This window comes from Eschrichtius robustus, chromosome X (genome assembly GCF_028021215.1).
Source record: "Eschrichtius robustus isolate mEscRob2 chromosome X, mEscRob2.pri, whole genome shotgun sequence".
NCBI lineage: Eukaryota > Metazoa > Chordata > Mammalia > Artiodactyla > Eschrichtiidae > Eschrichtius > Eschrichtius robustus.
The window spans coordinates 28,703,485-28,720,656 of record NC_090845.1 but is presented as its reverse complement, the minus strand read 5'-3'; the positions used below and the strand labels follow the sequence as shown (position 1 = coordinate 28,720,656).

At 37.8% G+C, this 17,172-nt stretch overlaps 1 protein-coding gene across 5 annotated transcripts in view; it reads right to left on the bottom strand.

Annotated features, from left to right (window-relative positions):
* The window catches only part of GK (glycerol kinase), a 61,799-nt gene that overhangs the window by 29,455 nt on the left and 15,172 nt on the right, over positions 1–17,172 (bottom strand). For 3 of the 5 annotated variants that reach the window (XM_068533019.1, XM_068533022.1, XM_068533020.1), the window contains exons 4-9: positions 16,263–16,340; positions 9,077–9,160; positions 5,656–5,732; positions 3,414–3,551; positions 1,221–1,330; positions 390–456 (exon numbers count right to left, since the gene is read on the bottom strand). In XM_068533019.1, coding sequence (XP_068389120.1) covers positions 390–456; positions 1,221–1,330; positions 3,414–3,551; positions 5,656–5,732; positions 9,077–9,160; positions 16,263–16,340 — 554 coding nt within the window. The remainder of the gene's footprint in view (positions 1–389; positions 457–1,220; positions 1,331–3,413; positions 3,552–5,655; positions 5,733–9,076; positions 9,161–16,262; positions 16,341–17,172) is intronic. The other 2 variants (XM_068533021.1, XM_068533023.1) reach the window with 1 other exon arrangement.

Below are 17,172 nucleotides of genomic sequence, written 5' to 3'. Positions count from 1 at the left end.
AAAAGCAGGCATCACAACTACTAAACAGTTATTTGGATTAAAAGAATAAACTGGCTCAAACATTCCCTTACCACCCTCTGTAGTTAGATTATCTCATTAATACTTTAAAATACTCAAAGAAAAGCCAATAAAGTTTATAATAGATAAAGTTTTTATATACAGTTTTATATAAAGTTTATATAAAATATAAACTGGTAAGAAGGACTCAAGAATTTTAAGTTATAAAACTATTTAAACAATACTAAATTCTTATTTTACATACTGCCAACATTCACAAAATGTACAGGTCTCAAAATATAAAACGTAACACAATTGACTTTTGAATTCTGAATAGTAAAGCCTTTTTTAAGATAAAAATTATTATTATTATCATTATTATTATTTTTTACCATTAGGCCGTAGATCTCAGAAGAACTCCGGACATTTGGAAGAATTTTCATTGGAATTTCAAAAAATCTAAAAAACAATAAGATTGGATATATAAAACTATTTTAAATAAACATCTAGAAACATTTATATGAATTTAAAGGCATGTAAACAACAATTAAAAATGAATGTATTGGAGTGTACAATTAAATAGTAACAACTAAATAAGCCAGCAGTATGCGTGGGTATTTAACACTCTAACTTTATACAAACAAATCAATACAAAATAAAAAGCACACAAAAACCAAAGTACTTTTATAGAGGAACCTAATTTTCCTTGAAAAATAATCAAGACAATTACTTAATTTGGCCTATTTATTATATATGCAATAATAGTCTGTTTTAAAAGAATATACAGGGCTTCCCTGGTGGCGCAGTGGTTGAGAGTCTGCCTGCCAATGCAGGGGACACGGGTTCGAGCCCTGGTCTGGGAAGATCCCACATGCCGCGGAGCGGTTAGGCCCGTGAGCCACAACTACTGAGCCTGCGCGTCTGGAGCCTGTGCTCCACAACGAGAGAGGCCGCGATAGTGAGAGGCCCGCGCATCACGATGAAGAGTGGCCCCCGCTTGCCGCAGCTAGGGAGAGCCCTCACACAGAAACGAAGACCCAACACAGCCATAAATAAATAAATAAATAAATAATTAAAAGAATATACAACATGCACTTGTATATTGTAGTTGAAATATCAACAGTCAAAGTTTGGTGCTCCACTGACATCTGAAAATAGTAAGATTTAGGTTATAAATAGGCAACACACTTGGAAAACTATTCTTAGGGCAAAACACAACTCACTCGCAGAGCTCTTTATCCCATTCCAAAGAATGGATGTTGAAAAGCATCGTCCTGCTTGCATTTGTTACATCTGTACAATGGACACCTCCACTGGCTCCTCCTGTCAAGCTCTGGAAAGAATGAAAAGGACATGTTAAATCTGTACTTATTTGCAATTTAATTCACACTTTGTCAAGAGCCATAATCAGTTGCAGAGCACATAAGGCAGGAGAATGGAACACTTCAATTACTTAATTTTTTAGTTTTCAGCAGTGTCCAATAGAAATATAATGTAATTGAACCACACTGAGCCACATATGTACTTGAATATTTTCTAGTACCTACATTTAAAAAATATAAAGAAGCAGGTGAAATTAATAATATTATATATTTTATTTAATCCAATACATCCAAAATATCCTTTCAATATAAAAAATTATTACTGAGACATTTTACCTTCTACTTTTTGTACTAACTCTTTGAAATACAGTGCATATTTTACACTCATGCACATCTCAATTCAGACCCGCCACATTTCAAGTGCTCAATAGCCATATGTGGCGAAGTGGTTACCATACTGGACAGCAGTTCTAGCTAATTGATGGTTAAAGAAAAAATTCAGTTTTTGTTTTCATCCTCTTATCTTTGGAAGATGCAGAGTCTTATTAAATTTGGCAAAGTAAAATACATTGAAATGCCTGCCTCTTAGGATCTTACTGAACCCTGTGCTGCTGTTGCTGTTCTTGTTGCGTGCGTGTGTGTGTGTGTGTGTGCACGCGTCCATGTTTTGGAATAACAATTCTCATTGGGCTGTGCCTGCAGTGACCCAAGCACATATCCTGAAAGCAGAGTTTTAAACTCTCTAATGTTAATACCCTTGTACCTGAACTGCAAGGACTGCTGCTTCCTTTTATGTAGAAGCAATGAGAAGTAAGAAAGGAACAAAAGTGGAGAAACGGCATCATGCAGGGGCTGCAGCCAAATGTGCTCCCTCAAGTCTCCTGCAGCTCACAGTTCCACATCTTGTCCTAGTCTGGCTCCAGGCAATTGTGAGAATTATTGTCAGAATTATTTCGACTGTGACCGACACGTACGAAAACTGCTGGCCATGAGCACAACGCACAGCATGCCCTGGCCAAGCACAGGGAGGGCTGGAGAAGGCGCCACTTCCTGATAGGGGGTTTGAAAGATCTGCTCTGTGGATCTGGCAAGTGAGAATAGGGGCAGTGTTCCCTTGAAGCTCCCCTGAATGTTGGAAAAGATAATCACATACTTAGAGAAGTGTTTACAAATGAAATTATATGTCTGGCATTTGCTTTAAAATTATCCATGGGGAGAAAGAGTGAGCACAGTTGAAACAAGTTTGGCCACAACTGATTATTGTAGCTGACTCATTGTTCTAGAGGTTCATGACACTATTCCCTCCGCTTTTTGGGTGTATTTGAAAATGCCCTTAATAAAAATAACAGAGAAAGAGAGAGAGAGAGGAGAGAGAACGAACATGTACTTTTAAGATATATAGATATCTGGGAAATGTTTGTTTCTACTCATCCATGTTCAGCTTAGGCAAAAAGATTATATATTAGAAATTTCCACTATGATTTTTCATATTGTGACTTAAGTAAAAGTCGGCTGTGTGATGTTGAAAGCAAATGTTCAAACGTAGCCTAGGTGTTTTATCATGTTAAATAGTAGAAAATAGAAGAAATAAATAAATTTCTTCTAAGAAATGGCTAGTGGAAAAGAAGTACAGTTGACCCTTGAGCAACACAGATTTGAATTGTGCAGGTGCACTTATACGTGGATTTTAAAAATAAATAATACAGGACTACATGATCCGCAGATACAGACAGCTAACTATCCACGGCGGGTCCTAAGAACCACGCCCCTGCACATAGCAAGGGACTGTATGATAGGCAGCAGATAAAGGCTACTTAAATTTACTAATTGCTAATTACCTAAATTAGTTATTCTAAAGGTAATAGACATGAGATGTGGTTTTGGTAATCATCCTCCATTTTTGCTGAAATAAGGCAAGAAAAAATCAAGAAGAAGCAGGCAAAAATGCCTCTCAAATCTCGGAGGCTGAACTGTTCTGCTGTTTCTTGAATGGCTTTTCTTAATGATACTGCCAACTAAAAAGTTTGAAACTCTTTGTAGAAAAAAGATAGGCATTTAAAAAATTTTCTCCACACACATGATATTTAAACATACCCAAATAAGCCATGAATCAACGGTCCCAAAAAGAGCTCTATCTTCTTCAACTGCCTTTTGAACTTTTCTCACATTGTCAAGGAGCCAACGAAGTTTCACCGCACTGAAATAAGTGCTAAGTGGAAGGCCTGTCTTGGACTAAAAACAGTTATGAAATTCAGCCAGGAAATTAAATTCATAACAGCTTAAAATAAAACACCAAATCAAAAAACTCAACAAATCACAAAATATTCAATGGCCCTAAAGGCAATCCTACAGTATTATGGATAAAAATACTTTTCCTATCTCATGGCACAGGAAAGCATGTTCATGAACAAAGATCAGAGTGGTATGTTTGCAGTTCAAAGAGCATCCACGTACCAAGATTAAGAGAAAATTAAATGATACATGCCCTGAAATCTACATAGTTGAGACATAGATGTTAACTTTTGTGATGAGTTAGGATTATATACAGAAGCTAGCCCAAAACTCTGCTTTTTATTTTATATTCCATGAAAGTGATATTTAAACTACTGAAAATCAGAGAGTATATCAATTCATAAACTAATGACCACAACCAGAAGATTGTTTTAAAACATATAAGCCTTAACAATATATTTGTGCGTGTAAAAAATCTAATAAATACATATTCAACACACATATTCAAATAACATAAAATTGGTGGAGAATAAAGTAGAGCTCAAAGACACGCCAGATTAAAGCAACACAAAGTTGTTCTATTTAAGAAAGTAGTTGCCAGTCGAAATATAATGTTGTATACATGAAACTTACATGATGTTACAAACCAGCGTTACCTCAATAAACTAAAAAAAAATAGTATATATATATAAAAGAAAGTAGTTGCCTAAATTCAGCAAATAGATTGAACAAAGGGAGGGTGAACTGAATAAAGGTTAAAGGGTAAAAACGAAACATGGGCTTATCAATCTTCCTTGAGAATGGATCAGGTCCAATTCATTTTTGTTAGTATATTAAACACTATATAAGGGCTGGTGAAAGTGGTTAAGAAAATACATACATCAAAATAATGCAACTATCTTCCCCTTCTTGATCCCTATTCTCATTTATCACCCAACTACAGAAAGTGATCCCTTTTCCTTCTCATCTCCCATGGATATGTTTAGTAAAAAAAGCTCAAACCAAAGGATTTAACACTTTAATGCAACCTTGTAAGTTAAGAATCTTAACTCACAGTTTTCTAGCTTTCCTAGAAAAAAAAGATCAATGCTCAAAAATAATAAAAGGAAATAATATATGGGAATATGCTTCTTTGACTTGAAAGACCAAGGGTCATCCCACAAACCAAATAGTGAGGTAGCATATAAATATCTCATTTTCATGATTGAAGTAGAAGGTATAAAAGTTGCCTAAAATGGCTTTGGAGAGAAAAACATGCACCCCTTGAAGCAAAGTGCAGCTGGAGGTAGGCGTGAAGGCTGGGCAGGTTGACCAAGAGAACAAAATAGGAAATGGGTGAGGGTATACTCAGGACAAGACTGAGGTTATTTGGGTGGGTAAGTGTAGGGGATGGTTTGTTAGACTGCTGCAATTAATGGGATTTGAGCACTAGCTTCAGAACCAAGAACCACAAGAAACTGCCATTTACGAGTCCCACTGACAAATATAAAGGGAATAAACCAAAAAAAAAGAAAGAAAAAAAAATGGAATTTCCTTTTGGACAGTAGGAGAAATTGGCCTTGACCTTGCTAAGAAAAGTACCTCGCCTGTTTCAAAAATTTTCTCTCCCTTCATTTGTCTGAAGAGAGATCTATATAAGGACTGAAAATTAGGCATTTTTTATTGGCTTCTTCACATGAAGAAAGTGGAAGAGGAGTTCAAGTAAAGGCTGGAGTGTCTTCTAGTTTCTCTCCCTGAATCCAGATGCCTAAAAACTCAAAAGCACGCAGAACTTTCTTTGATGGACAGTAAAAAAAAAAAAAAAAAAAAAAAAAGAGAGAGAAGGATTTGGAAAGCACGGTTGAATTATAGGAAGCACTCCGTGAGGAGTATGGTTTAAGCCACTGGGACACCTTATTATCCCCGCCAGCCTATTTACCTTGGAATATTATTCCTCCAATCCACCACAGGGCAAGGAAGATAGAAAGGTAATTATCTGTGGAGAAATATTCTATCAATTGTATCAAATAACTATTGTGCAATAAGATGTAAGGCCTGGTGAAATCTCCATACTTCTTTTGTTAAACAAGCATTTTTATAGTATACTTTTGAAGAGATCTCTTACCTTGACAAAGTTATTATTTCCTGGAATTCTTTTACTAAGACTCTCAACGGTAGACTGGGTTCTTAGGTCAAGCCACACTATAGACCAAAATACAATAATATATATGAAAAACTTCATTTAAAAAAATCAGATCTTAATGAAATCACTGTCAAGGATAGGAGACTGATTAGTTTCCATAAGCAATTAAAATGCTATGGCTTTCAAAAGACAGAAATTAGAAAATTAGAAATGAATGGGCATATTGTTAGAAGAGAGAATAAATTTATGAGGGAGAATTTGAAGCTTTTATGCAAAATTATAGGTCAAGTTAGGAGAACAATACATACCTTAGGGTGCTGATTTTGTATCCTTTTTTATAGAAAAAAATGAAAAAATTGTTTTGGATATGGATTTTCTATGCATAGATGAGTGCAGAGAAAATCTAAATGCTAGGCAGGCTAGTTGCCAGGGCAAAATGCACAGCCCAGGATCACTGTACCATGTATAAAGCATGTACCTTAGAAAAACTTGGTAGCAGTTTGTGACAAAGTAGAGAACCTGATACTATTATAGAGGGGGAAAAAAATAAGATTCAGTTGCTTATGTACAAAATGCTTATTTACATTAAACTCTTTCAAAGTAGGCTAGAATCCAGAATCGCTACAAGAATTATTTAAAGGTCACCATTCTTTCTCCATGCTAGATTGTAAAAAACTCTCCATTTTAACAGATCAATGTTGTTTTCACTAAATAACTATCATCCACTTTCTGATCCCCCTAGTAGAAAGTTCTGTTCTGCTTTACGACAGAAGGCTTGAGAAAGAGAATGCATTAAGTAGTATATAGAGCAATTGCAAAAGGTAAACAATAGGATCAGCTGAGCTTTATTTGTCAGATTTCAGGTTTGTACTTAACTTTTATAACTTTTAATCTGTGAGTGGTCACTCGATATTTTTAGGCACTGACTGTGCTCAGATGCCTCCTAAAAACACTGTTTATTTAAAGGGCACCAGGAAGATTATGCATGCTTGCCCACTACACGTGTGAGGGCTGGCAGCTACTGTCTAGTTTGGCTCATCCTTACCTATACTATTCCTTTCTCTTCATTCAAAAACCAGTTATTTCCTGTCCTGAATTTTAACCAATTCTTTTTAATTACTTAAAGCATCATTTCCCTTGAGGGCTTGCCTGTGCTTGATTTTGACAGTGGCTACTTTGCATAAGAATTAAATCAGGGGCTTCAGGACACTATACTGCTTTCCAAAGGTGGGGAAAACTTTAAGAAAACAAGGCTCATCATAACCAAGGAAACAGGACACAAAGAGGAAGACCATGGAAATACAAGCCTAGCAATGACATCTGCATTTGCTGCCTAGCATCCATTCCTCTTGCTGCTGGGAGCTGTATCTTTAATTCTCTTTAGGAAGTCAACTCTCCCTCATCCTCGGCCTGAGAGTCAACCCTACCCCCAAGGTCTGGTATCGTGTCCCCAGTGAGCGGCTCAGGAGAGGAGCAGATCAGCCTCTGATGTGCTCTGATGTGGTCAAATCAGCCCAACTGAGATCTGTGCTCAGTCTGCAAGAGTCCCTGTTCTCAGCTCAGCTTGGGAGTGTGTAGCTGGGCCTGCTGCCCTCTTGAATAGAGAGCTGAATCGGCCACATCTGGAGCCAACGCAGAAGAGACAGATTTGCAGGGGATCCAGGCGATACTGTCTGACCTGAGAATCAAACAGCACCTGAACTAAGCTACTTGTAGAATTCCTTTTTTTCCCCTTATAACTTCACTTACTTGGGGTTGAGTTTTCTATTACTTGCCCTGTGATCGATACAGCCATTAGCAGCAGCACTGTGGAGTTGGCAAGGTCTCCCATGTCCAGGGAACAAGGGAAATCTGCTTTGTACACAGTGGCAGTGTTGTGCGACTGTGACAAAGGTGGACCTTCCTCACAGGCAAGCAACCCTAGCAGGTGTTAAAAGCTTAACCAGAGGAGTTGGGAAAAGTAGAGGAGGTTGAGAGAAAAGTTTTAAACCTATGACAGGCAGAATTAACAGCACATCTCAATCCTCAAGTGTTTGAAACTACAGTGGGCTAGGGTTTAAAAATCAGTGTATTAATAGTTTCTATTACCTACTTTACAAAAATGAAATAAGATGCATTAGGATGGAAAATGTCAGCATTCACTGAACTCTGTAGGATAAATATTGACCTGTGAAACTTTGTTTTAGTTATGCTGGCTTGTTGAATCATGAGGTAAAATCTACTTCTTACCAAGGGACACGAAAACCACTGCTGTAGGCTTTTTGTTTACTGACTCAAAACCTTCCAGATCAGCATTTTTCGATATTTAAATGGACATAAAAATCACTAGGGAGCTTAAAGATAAACCCCACTCCCAGAAATTCTTGGATAGTAGGTCTGGGGAGGGGGCCCAGAAATATACCTTTTAAATAGATGCCCTTCCCCTTTAAGAAACACTGCAGTGGTTTAAGACTCAACATCAGTGGTTCTGATCCAGAAAGCACACCAGAACCAACCGGAAAACTTTGAAATCACACATCCCGGTCCCTACATTGTAGGATTCTGGTTGCAAGTCCAGGCAAGGAAGGCCTGAGTCTTTCTACCTGTGTTATTCAGTGTTATACTAAAGCTTGAGAACCTCTTTTTTAGGGCATGTTCTTTAGGATACTGAATTTGTTCCAATCATTAATTTAAAAACAAAACTAAAGACAAACTGATGATCAAGTGGCTCTCTGAGTCCCAGGGGCTCTGTGATTCTACTGCTCCTTGACAAGGACTACTTAAGTAATTGGGCACTACACTCCTCACTTGAAAGCTTCCAAGTAGCCACAGTGGTATTTGAAGAATGAACCCTTCACCAAAAAGAGTCAAAACACTGGAGGTGAAATCTACATCTTCTGGCTTTGCCACCAACAAGCTATGTGACCCAAGCCAAATCGTGTTACCCTTCGTGGCCTGGGTTTCCAGAATATAAGACAGTTTGGACTAGATGGTCTCAAAAGTCCCTCTCCTTCCATTATTCCATGATCACAGAAGGCTGGCATAATTTTTACTTTGTTTTTATAACCCAACAGTTTAAAGTAATTAGAATACATGGAATGAATTAGTAAAACTGCCAAAGAGAAAAATGTCAGTGGTCGGTATACTACTAAGCAATTCACAAATGCTCAAAATTAACTGAATTAAGAACAAAAAAAATTAGACAACTCATTAAAGAAGCTAAGATGGCAGAATTACATTTGCAGAATAAGAGACCAAAAGCCAAAGAGAAGACCCCAGGCTGGAGGACTAAGCCCCTCGTGGAGATAATTTCTGAGAACAGTCAAAAGAAGTGCCAGATCCAGATCCAGCAGCAGCAGTCAATTTCCCCCAATGTGTCTGAGTTGGAAGGCCGGGAAGTGAGCAAGGGCCAGAGCACCAATACCTGAGGAAGGGCCAGCAGCTGGAACTGAAGAGCCAGAGGGAACAACGGCAGCTGGATCTGAAGGGCCAGGAGAAACTGGAGCAGCTGGAGCATTAGGAGAGATAATGGCAATTCATGCTGAGATGGCCAGGTTCAAGGTTTGCGTTTTCTTCCTGACCACTTAGGAAATGGTAGATCACATGGGCAAGTTCATCAGGATGAACATTTTCCTACACATTTGAGCGTAGAAAAAGAGAAGGAAGAGACGTGGAGTAGAAGGGGAACAGAGGCAGTCCAGTCAGTCTCTGGTTCAACAGCATTTCCGTTTGGACAAAGACCAGGTAAGTAACTGCTTCTTGTTCAGGATGACTCTTCCCTACCTTGTCACAAATCTGCGTCCTAGTTAGGAAAGTGGCTCAGTTGACTTTCACCCAACCACTGAATTGAAAGGCTAGTGAAGCAGTGAGAAAGTGCATCCCTAAGGGACTTCTGAAAGGAATGCTAAGGAGCATTAGCATTGTAGCAGTGCTACAATCTCTGCTGGGGCCACCTGCAGAAAGACACAAATGGGTGGCTTTGGGAGGGCACGGCTCCAGGAAAGCACTTCCCTGGTAGGGTGGCAGGAGATGAAGTTCATCTCCACAAAAAGCAACAGCATATCTAAAGGGAACAGGGAATTGCTAAGCTCCAAAGTGATTCGGAAAAACATCAGAAAAAGGAAAATAGAGTCCAGAATACCATACAGCCTGTTTCTACAACGCATGTCCCTTACTTAGACCAAATAAATTGGATTTAAATGGTTCAGACCACCAAGTGAATAGGTTAAAAAAACCCAACTTGGGTGATCTGAAATTTTTATTTGTATTAAATAAAGTCACATCCAATATATGTCTGGTGGATTTAGTTTGTTCTGAAAACAAAGTTTTAAGAGTGAAGAAAAATGCAGTTGCCTCAAAGCCCACGGACCAAGGTTAGTTTAGTGATGTAGTGACAGCATAGAGGAAGAAATCATTTTTAGAATATTTAGAAATTTGCATCAGTTTTGGTTAGTCATAACAATAGAAGGGAAATATACCTAAGGAAAAAAAAATAAGCAAACACACTAAAGATAAACTAAATTATTTTCAGTTGACTAGAAGCAAAGGCAAATAATACATCTCCTCTGGATGGTTTGCTATGAGGCGCTACTGGCCTGACAGAAAGGGAGATGAAGGTAAGGCTCCAGGTTTTGGAACACACCCTAAGCAAGGACTGCTGACAGTTATACAAAGTGTTATCGGGTCGTTTTGCCCACAATAGACATTACATCTAGTAAACCAGATTTAATTGCTATGAGGTCATTTGCAATGGGAAAGACGCTGTCCCTCACCTGATGACATTTCCAGAAATCAGGTGGGGCCGAAAGAAACGTGGAGAGTTGGGGAGGGGGGGGTGAATTAAAACATGCATGTCAAACTTTGGGGGCTGAAACCTATTTCAGCTCTTAGGTGTATAAATGCCAAAATGCCAATGGCTGACATGAGTGTGTGTGACCCCAGGTAAGCTCTGCATTTTCCCTAAGAACACCTGTTGTATATAAATCAGCCATTTCATCTGGCATTCCTGGACTGAAAAGGCTATCATCTAATTCAGAACAGTGGCCATGTTCTGAACACTTACTGAAGGCTTATAGTCTGCTAGGCACTGTTTTAAGTGTCCTACATGTATTAACTCATTAATCTTCACCTCAAGCTTATGAGATCCATACTTTTAGTTTCTCCAGCTTAACTGTTGAGGCAACAGGCACAGAATGGTAGTAAATGGAAAAGGCAGAGTCTGAATCCAGAATGAAATCTCTATGATATAGGTACAGTCAGGATGAAGTCATAGTCTTAAATAGAACATGAAAAAATACCTCACAGTTGAAATCTAATTTAGTTTCTTTTTATTTAAACTGGCCAGAGTTGAGGAATTCAATCACTGCAAAATACGGCAGTATTTCTTCATCCAGGATTGAAGGAGATGTAAGGCATTCAAAGAACCATGTAATAAGAGACTTGACAAAATGAAAAATAAGTGGATCGTGATAGGGCTGAATACTCTAGATTTTACAAAAGTAAAAAATCTGCTCCCTTCCATAGCAAAACAATAAAAAACAAAACCACACCTTTGTTGTTTAAGGCCAAGCATGCTTAGGAGGTTTAGCTGGTTTGCCTTCTATGGTTTTCTTTCATGCTGATACTCTGAAACAGAACCCAGTTCCAGAAAAGATAGAAGAATTGAGCTCAATGTTCCTTCAGATCTCAACAGATGACTAACCAGGTTTAATCATTGGCCCAGGGTTAACTAGCATGTAAAAATAAAAAAAGGCAAAGAGGATAACCAATGTTTAAAACTGCCACGCTCTGCAGAAAGAGTTATGTGTCATAGGGAACTTTAAATCCAGTATCTTAAAAAAAAATGTTTGCAATCCCGTCTAAATAAGGAATAATGACTCAGAGACACATGATTTTGTTGGTGGTTTTCTTTAGTATACTAAACTTCTCTTTAGTATATAGTAAAGTATACTGTACTAAGGTATACTAAGTATACCATAGTCACTCAAAATTAGTGACTCTTGCCTTCCTGGATATTAGTCCCTACTACGAATAATATTTTTATATTAAATCATGAATTGTGCTCTACAGAAAGCTACCGAGAGGAGGGTCATATTGCACTAGGCTTGCCGTGTGCACCAATCAACTTCAATAGTGAGTGACGAAACCTGGACAAGAAGAGGGGAAAGAGCTGGGCCATCCTAGTTAGGCCAGAACGTTTCACCGGTAACATTAGTGAAATGTGGATATGAACACACTAAATATCAATTGATTCAAGCCTTCCCCCACTCAACATCTGAACCACCTGTGTAGTTTTGTGCTTCTTTATCAATTTAGTCTATGGTGCATTTGTAAACCCAAACCTTCTTTTCAATACTACTTAGAAGACAGCAAGGCCTGTAGACCACTAAAAAAGAGTTGGTTTTGGAAGGAAAAGGCTTAGAAAAAGGTGGAGAGTGGGGTGGAGGGAATTCTTTGGAAAATAGTGATGAAGATAATGCTAAGAGGGAGAGAAAAAAGTGCCAGAGGGATGAGGAAAACTAAAGGTAGGGGAGAGAAGTCAAAGGCCTGCTTCATTCAGATCCAGGGCCACAAAGCTGCTGCAATCCACCTGTGAGGCCATCATGGTAAATGGCTGCAGTGTTCACCTCGTCTATCACAGAACTAACACATGAATTCTAAAACAATATGAAACTTCTAAAACAGGCCACCTCTACTCTCATAAGCATACCATTATAAAAGATGTCAGTAAACAAATACACCTTTATTGCGAGGAAGAACAAATAGCCTTTCTCAGTCCTCAACTTCTTCACCTAGCCTATTTCATGTCCACTAATAGGCCCCTGAAATTCTCCTCTCTGTTACTGTACTGGGGGTGAGTGAGTGGATTGCTTATCGAGGACTCCGAGCCATGAATATGGCGACACAAAAGGCAATTAAAAAAATGTAGACTGCCCCTCTCATTTGCTTGTCTATAACAAATACTGCTCATCAGTTATATAATTTACTAAGTAAAGAGAGAGAAGAATGAAGAGGAGCAGGATAGGCCTTCAGTGACAGAGATTTACAAGAGAGAGGGACAAGGAAGGAAGAAAACATACAGAGAGAGAGAGAGAGAGGGGAAAAGTAGAAAACCCACAGGCTCTGATATAAACAAAGAAGCTCAAAGACGAAGATATGTAAAAATCTGATTCTGTTTCCATCAATCCCACCTTGTGTTGTTTTAAGATAAAGCTGCTAAAGATTTAATATTGTGTTGATATTCTCAACTGAAAACTTGCACGGAGATATGACACCTTAGTGTTTTCCTAGATGGAATAAAACTGGAGGTAGAATCTACCCTTGTCATTACTTAGTGGCTTCTCTTCCCAGCTAATTACTCTTCTGTCCTCCTTTTCTATGCCCCCTCCTCGTCTATCCTCCAAATTCCTATCCCTAGCCTCTGTGTCACAAAGGCAAGCATGGTGATTGCCTGGTTTGTCACTATATGCCTAGGGGTCATCACAGAACCTGTCTACAGAAAGGTATCTAAACTTCTGTTGAATCAATTAATTTTACCTTCATTCCTATGGTGAATTCTTCTGTAATAAACTGAGACTATCTAAGTTAGCAACTTTTAAGTCTACATTTTGAACAATCTCTTTACAACAGAGCTACAAATTCTAACTGTCCAGAAATGAGCTTTGATTGCAAGTCCAATATTAACCTTGTCCAAGAAAGAAAGCCATTTTTCTCCCACGTTGGTACTCTTTAAATATTACTTAATTTCCTTCCGTTCTCTCAGGCTAAAAATCTTGCAGCCCTGTTTTCTTTTTGCCTCATCTTTATGCCCTATTCAACTGCCAAACATACCAGCTGTATCTTTCCTCTGAAAGGTCTGGCAAAGTTGTCTCTCCATTCTTACCGCTCTAATCCCATTAGCTCATTAGCAGTCTCAATTAAGTCCTTTGTTAGATTTTACTGAAGAAAGTAATCTTGTCCTTTTTAATATAATTACTTACATGTCTGGATATAAATGCTTTCTATTTGTCCTTGCTTCCTGTTTCTACTCCTTTTTCTTTCCTTTCTTGCCTTCTTTTTTACAGTCATTCCATTTTCCCCCTTTATAAGCTTGTGACTTATACATTATTCACTCTTTTACTGCTTACCCTAGAGATTACAACATGCATCCTTGACAATACTGGGACCACAAGACACTTTAACCTCATCTACCCCATATTCCTTTCATGTACTACTGTTGCCATGTAGTACTTAAAATTTTAATATATTTTGAATATCACAATACATTATTTCTTTATACAGTCAAAATTCATTTAGATTGACCTACATATTTACCCTTTCTAGGCCTCTGCATTCCTTCCTGCATTGCCAAATTTCCACCTGAGAACATTTTTTTCCTTCTACCAGAAAAACATTATTTAGTTTTTCTTTTAGTAGGGGTTTGCTTGTAATGATTCCTATAAGTCTCTGTTTGTCTTTGCCTTTATATTTCACCTTCATTTCTTAAGGATATTTTCACTAAATATAGAATTCTAGGTTCACGTTATTGTCTTTTAGCACTTTAAAGATTTCATTCCATTGTACTCTGTTTCTTTGAGAAATCAGCTGAAAGTTTTAGTGTTGGTCTCTTGAAGGTCATATCCTCTGGCTACTTTAAAATCCTTCATTTTATCTTCAGGTCTCAGCATATGTTTGTGTGTGGCTTTATGTGTATTTATCTTGCCTGGGGAATCATAGTGCTTCTTGAATTTGTGGCATGATATCTTTCAACAGTTTTGAAAAACTTTTATCATCTATCTCTCTTTCCTTTTCTTTTGGGTCTCCAATTACAAATATGTTGGACCTTCTTACCTTACCCCATATTCCTCTTAGATTCTTTTCTGTATTTTCTAAACCTTTGTCTCTCTGTGCTTCAGTCTAGATATTTACTTCTGATCTCCCTTCCAGTTCACTAACTCAGCTGTGTCTAATACGACGTAAAACTCAACAACTGAGTTTAATACAGTTCTAGAATTTCGATCTTTAAATTTCCATTTCTTTGCTAAGATTATCACTCATCTCAATGAATTCCTTGAACATGTAGATGATGGTTATTTTAAAGTCTGATAACTCTAATATCAGGATTTCTTATTGGTCTGCTTCTAATGTCAGTTGTTTCTTTTGGTTTTCAGTCATTCTGTTTTGAATGCCTGATATTTTTTAAATAGAAAACTAAAAATTGTAGAAGAAAAAGGAATGAGTAAATAAGCACATCTCAAAAAGTTTTTCTGGTAAAATATTTACTGAAATCCTTCACTTATGCAAAACTTCAACTAACCTAGTTGCATTATTTTAAAATGACAACTCAAAGTCCAAAGCTGCATTTTTACAATTCAAAGTTTAGAGTTTAACAGGAACTTCCTGGTTCCTGCGAGTAGGCCCTTCCTTTCACGAGGGGGAAAACAAAAAGTAAAACCTTAACTAGTATAAGAAGTTGGCTAACATTGGTCTGTGAAAGAACACTCTCCTAGATACTAGTCATTAAAATTGTAATATCCTGCTTATATTCAAAATGGGCTGCTCATGAGAATGAGAACAAAATAAAGCTTTAAAAGAGGTACTTCTGTGTAAGAGAACCTTTGGTTGCAATTCTTTGACCTTTTTTGCATCTTGAATTTTTTATCACAGATACAGAAGACATACTAAATGCTTTCTTGTAACACAACAACATTAAAGACCTTCATTTTTTATTAAGATTATTTCCAAAGGAATTCACACTACTCTTACAAGGCACCTTGTTAGTATATTTTCTGCTTGAATATCACTTTTTTCCAATCAATACTAAAGTAACTAAATATATTACTAAAGTAACTGTAAAGTAAAAAGAGCTCACTCTATAAATCATCCCATCTCTAACAACTTCTGCCTCCACTGTCCAACCCACAACCTGTTACTTTATTGACAAAAAAATTGTGCTTTGCTATTTGTGACAGAATAATGCCTTTTAGCGATTGCATATTTAGAACAAAACTTTCCTTTTAGCAAATGACAGTGTCATTCAGTGCTCAACTGTCATGTGCTACTAAGAGTGAGGCTAAAATATACCCATGGTTATTTACATTTAATAAGATGTGATATCTACTGGTGGTATATTTGAGATTGAGCTTTTGAATCCCTGCTGAAATAGCCAAGTTTGTAGCAGAAGGAGCTCAACTTTTGACATTTCATTTTCATAAGCTCAGCAGAGTCGATTCAAATTTCTAGATGGGAAGAACAAGTATACAAGTACCTTATGTAAAGGTAGAGAAGGGACTGGGGACATCTGTAATCTTGATTTTTGAGGGGAGGAGGAGGTGAGATCTCTTTCAGGTGTCAGAAACAGCAGGGATTATAAAAAGTTCTGGCAACATTGACTCATTTGTATAATACAAATTATCAGGAAGGGGCAAGCATAGGAAAGAGTTAATTCAAATTGGGAATAACTATCTGAAAATGGTAAATATATAACAACTCATTTCTTAGAGGACTCTTCAGCCCAACCCATGAGATTATAGGGAACATGACTACATGCTTTGTTAGCCAGATGTTTTAGTATGACAACACCTGCAAGTGGAGAAAGGCCTTGAGTTTGACATCCATGCACAACAGCTTACCCACAGCATTGTAGAGAGGTTCTCCAGTTAACTTGTCCCAGACTACAGTGGTTTCCCTCTGGTTACTGACACCAATAGCTTTAAAGAGAAAGTTAAACAGAAAGGATTAAAAAAACAAGCAGAAATCTGAGGATAGTTCTCACTTTTTTTTTTTTTTTTTTTACAGGCACAACTAAACATAAAAATTTGAAAAAAAACATTTGGAACGTCTGTAGTGGTATTGAGTTGATTTTCTTTGACTGGCCCAGGAAAAGCGAACCACCAATGTCAACTACTTCTTTTTCTTTCTACAGACTTCTTCCTGCTTCACTACCAGCACACCATGACATGGACCCAGATCAATAGCCAAATGAAAGACTCGCAGGTTGCCTTATAAACAGGGAATGCAATAACTTCCCAAATTTACGATACCCAATTTATCATGCTGAGGAGACCAACAATAACCTCATTCATTTATTTACTAACTGCCACAAGAAATTTCCCTCCGTGTGTGTGTGCACACATGCCTGTATTTTAAGAAAATAGTCACAGATAAAATCCTTCATGCTGGGCAAACTCATATTATGCTTAGTTAGAAATTCAGTTTTCTTCATGTATTTTAATAATATGTTACAAGACATAGAGTTTGAGGGACTCCCCTGGTGGCAGAGTGGCTAAGACTCCACGCTCCCAATGCTGGGGATCTGGGTTCGATCCCTGGTCAGGGAACTAGATCCCACATGCATGCCGCAACTAAGAGTTCCCATGCCACAACTAAGGAGCCCATGTGCCACAACTAAGGAGCTGGCGAGCCACAACTAAGGAGCCCGTGAGCTGCAACTAAGACCCAGTGCAACCAAAAAAACAAACAAACAAACAAAAGACACAGAGTTTGAATCAGGCATAAGTACAGTATGTGATGGCAATTACA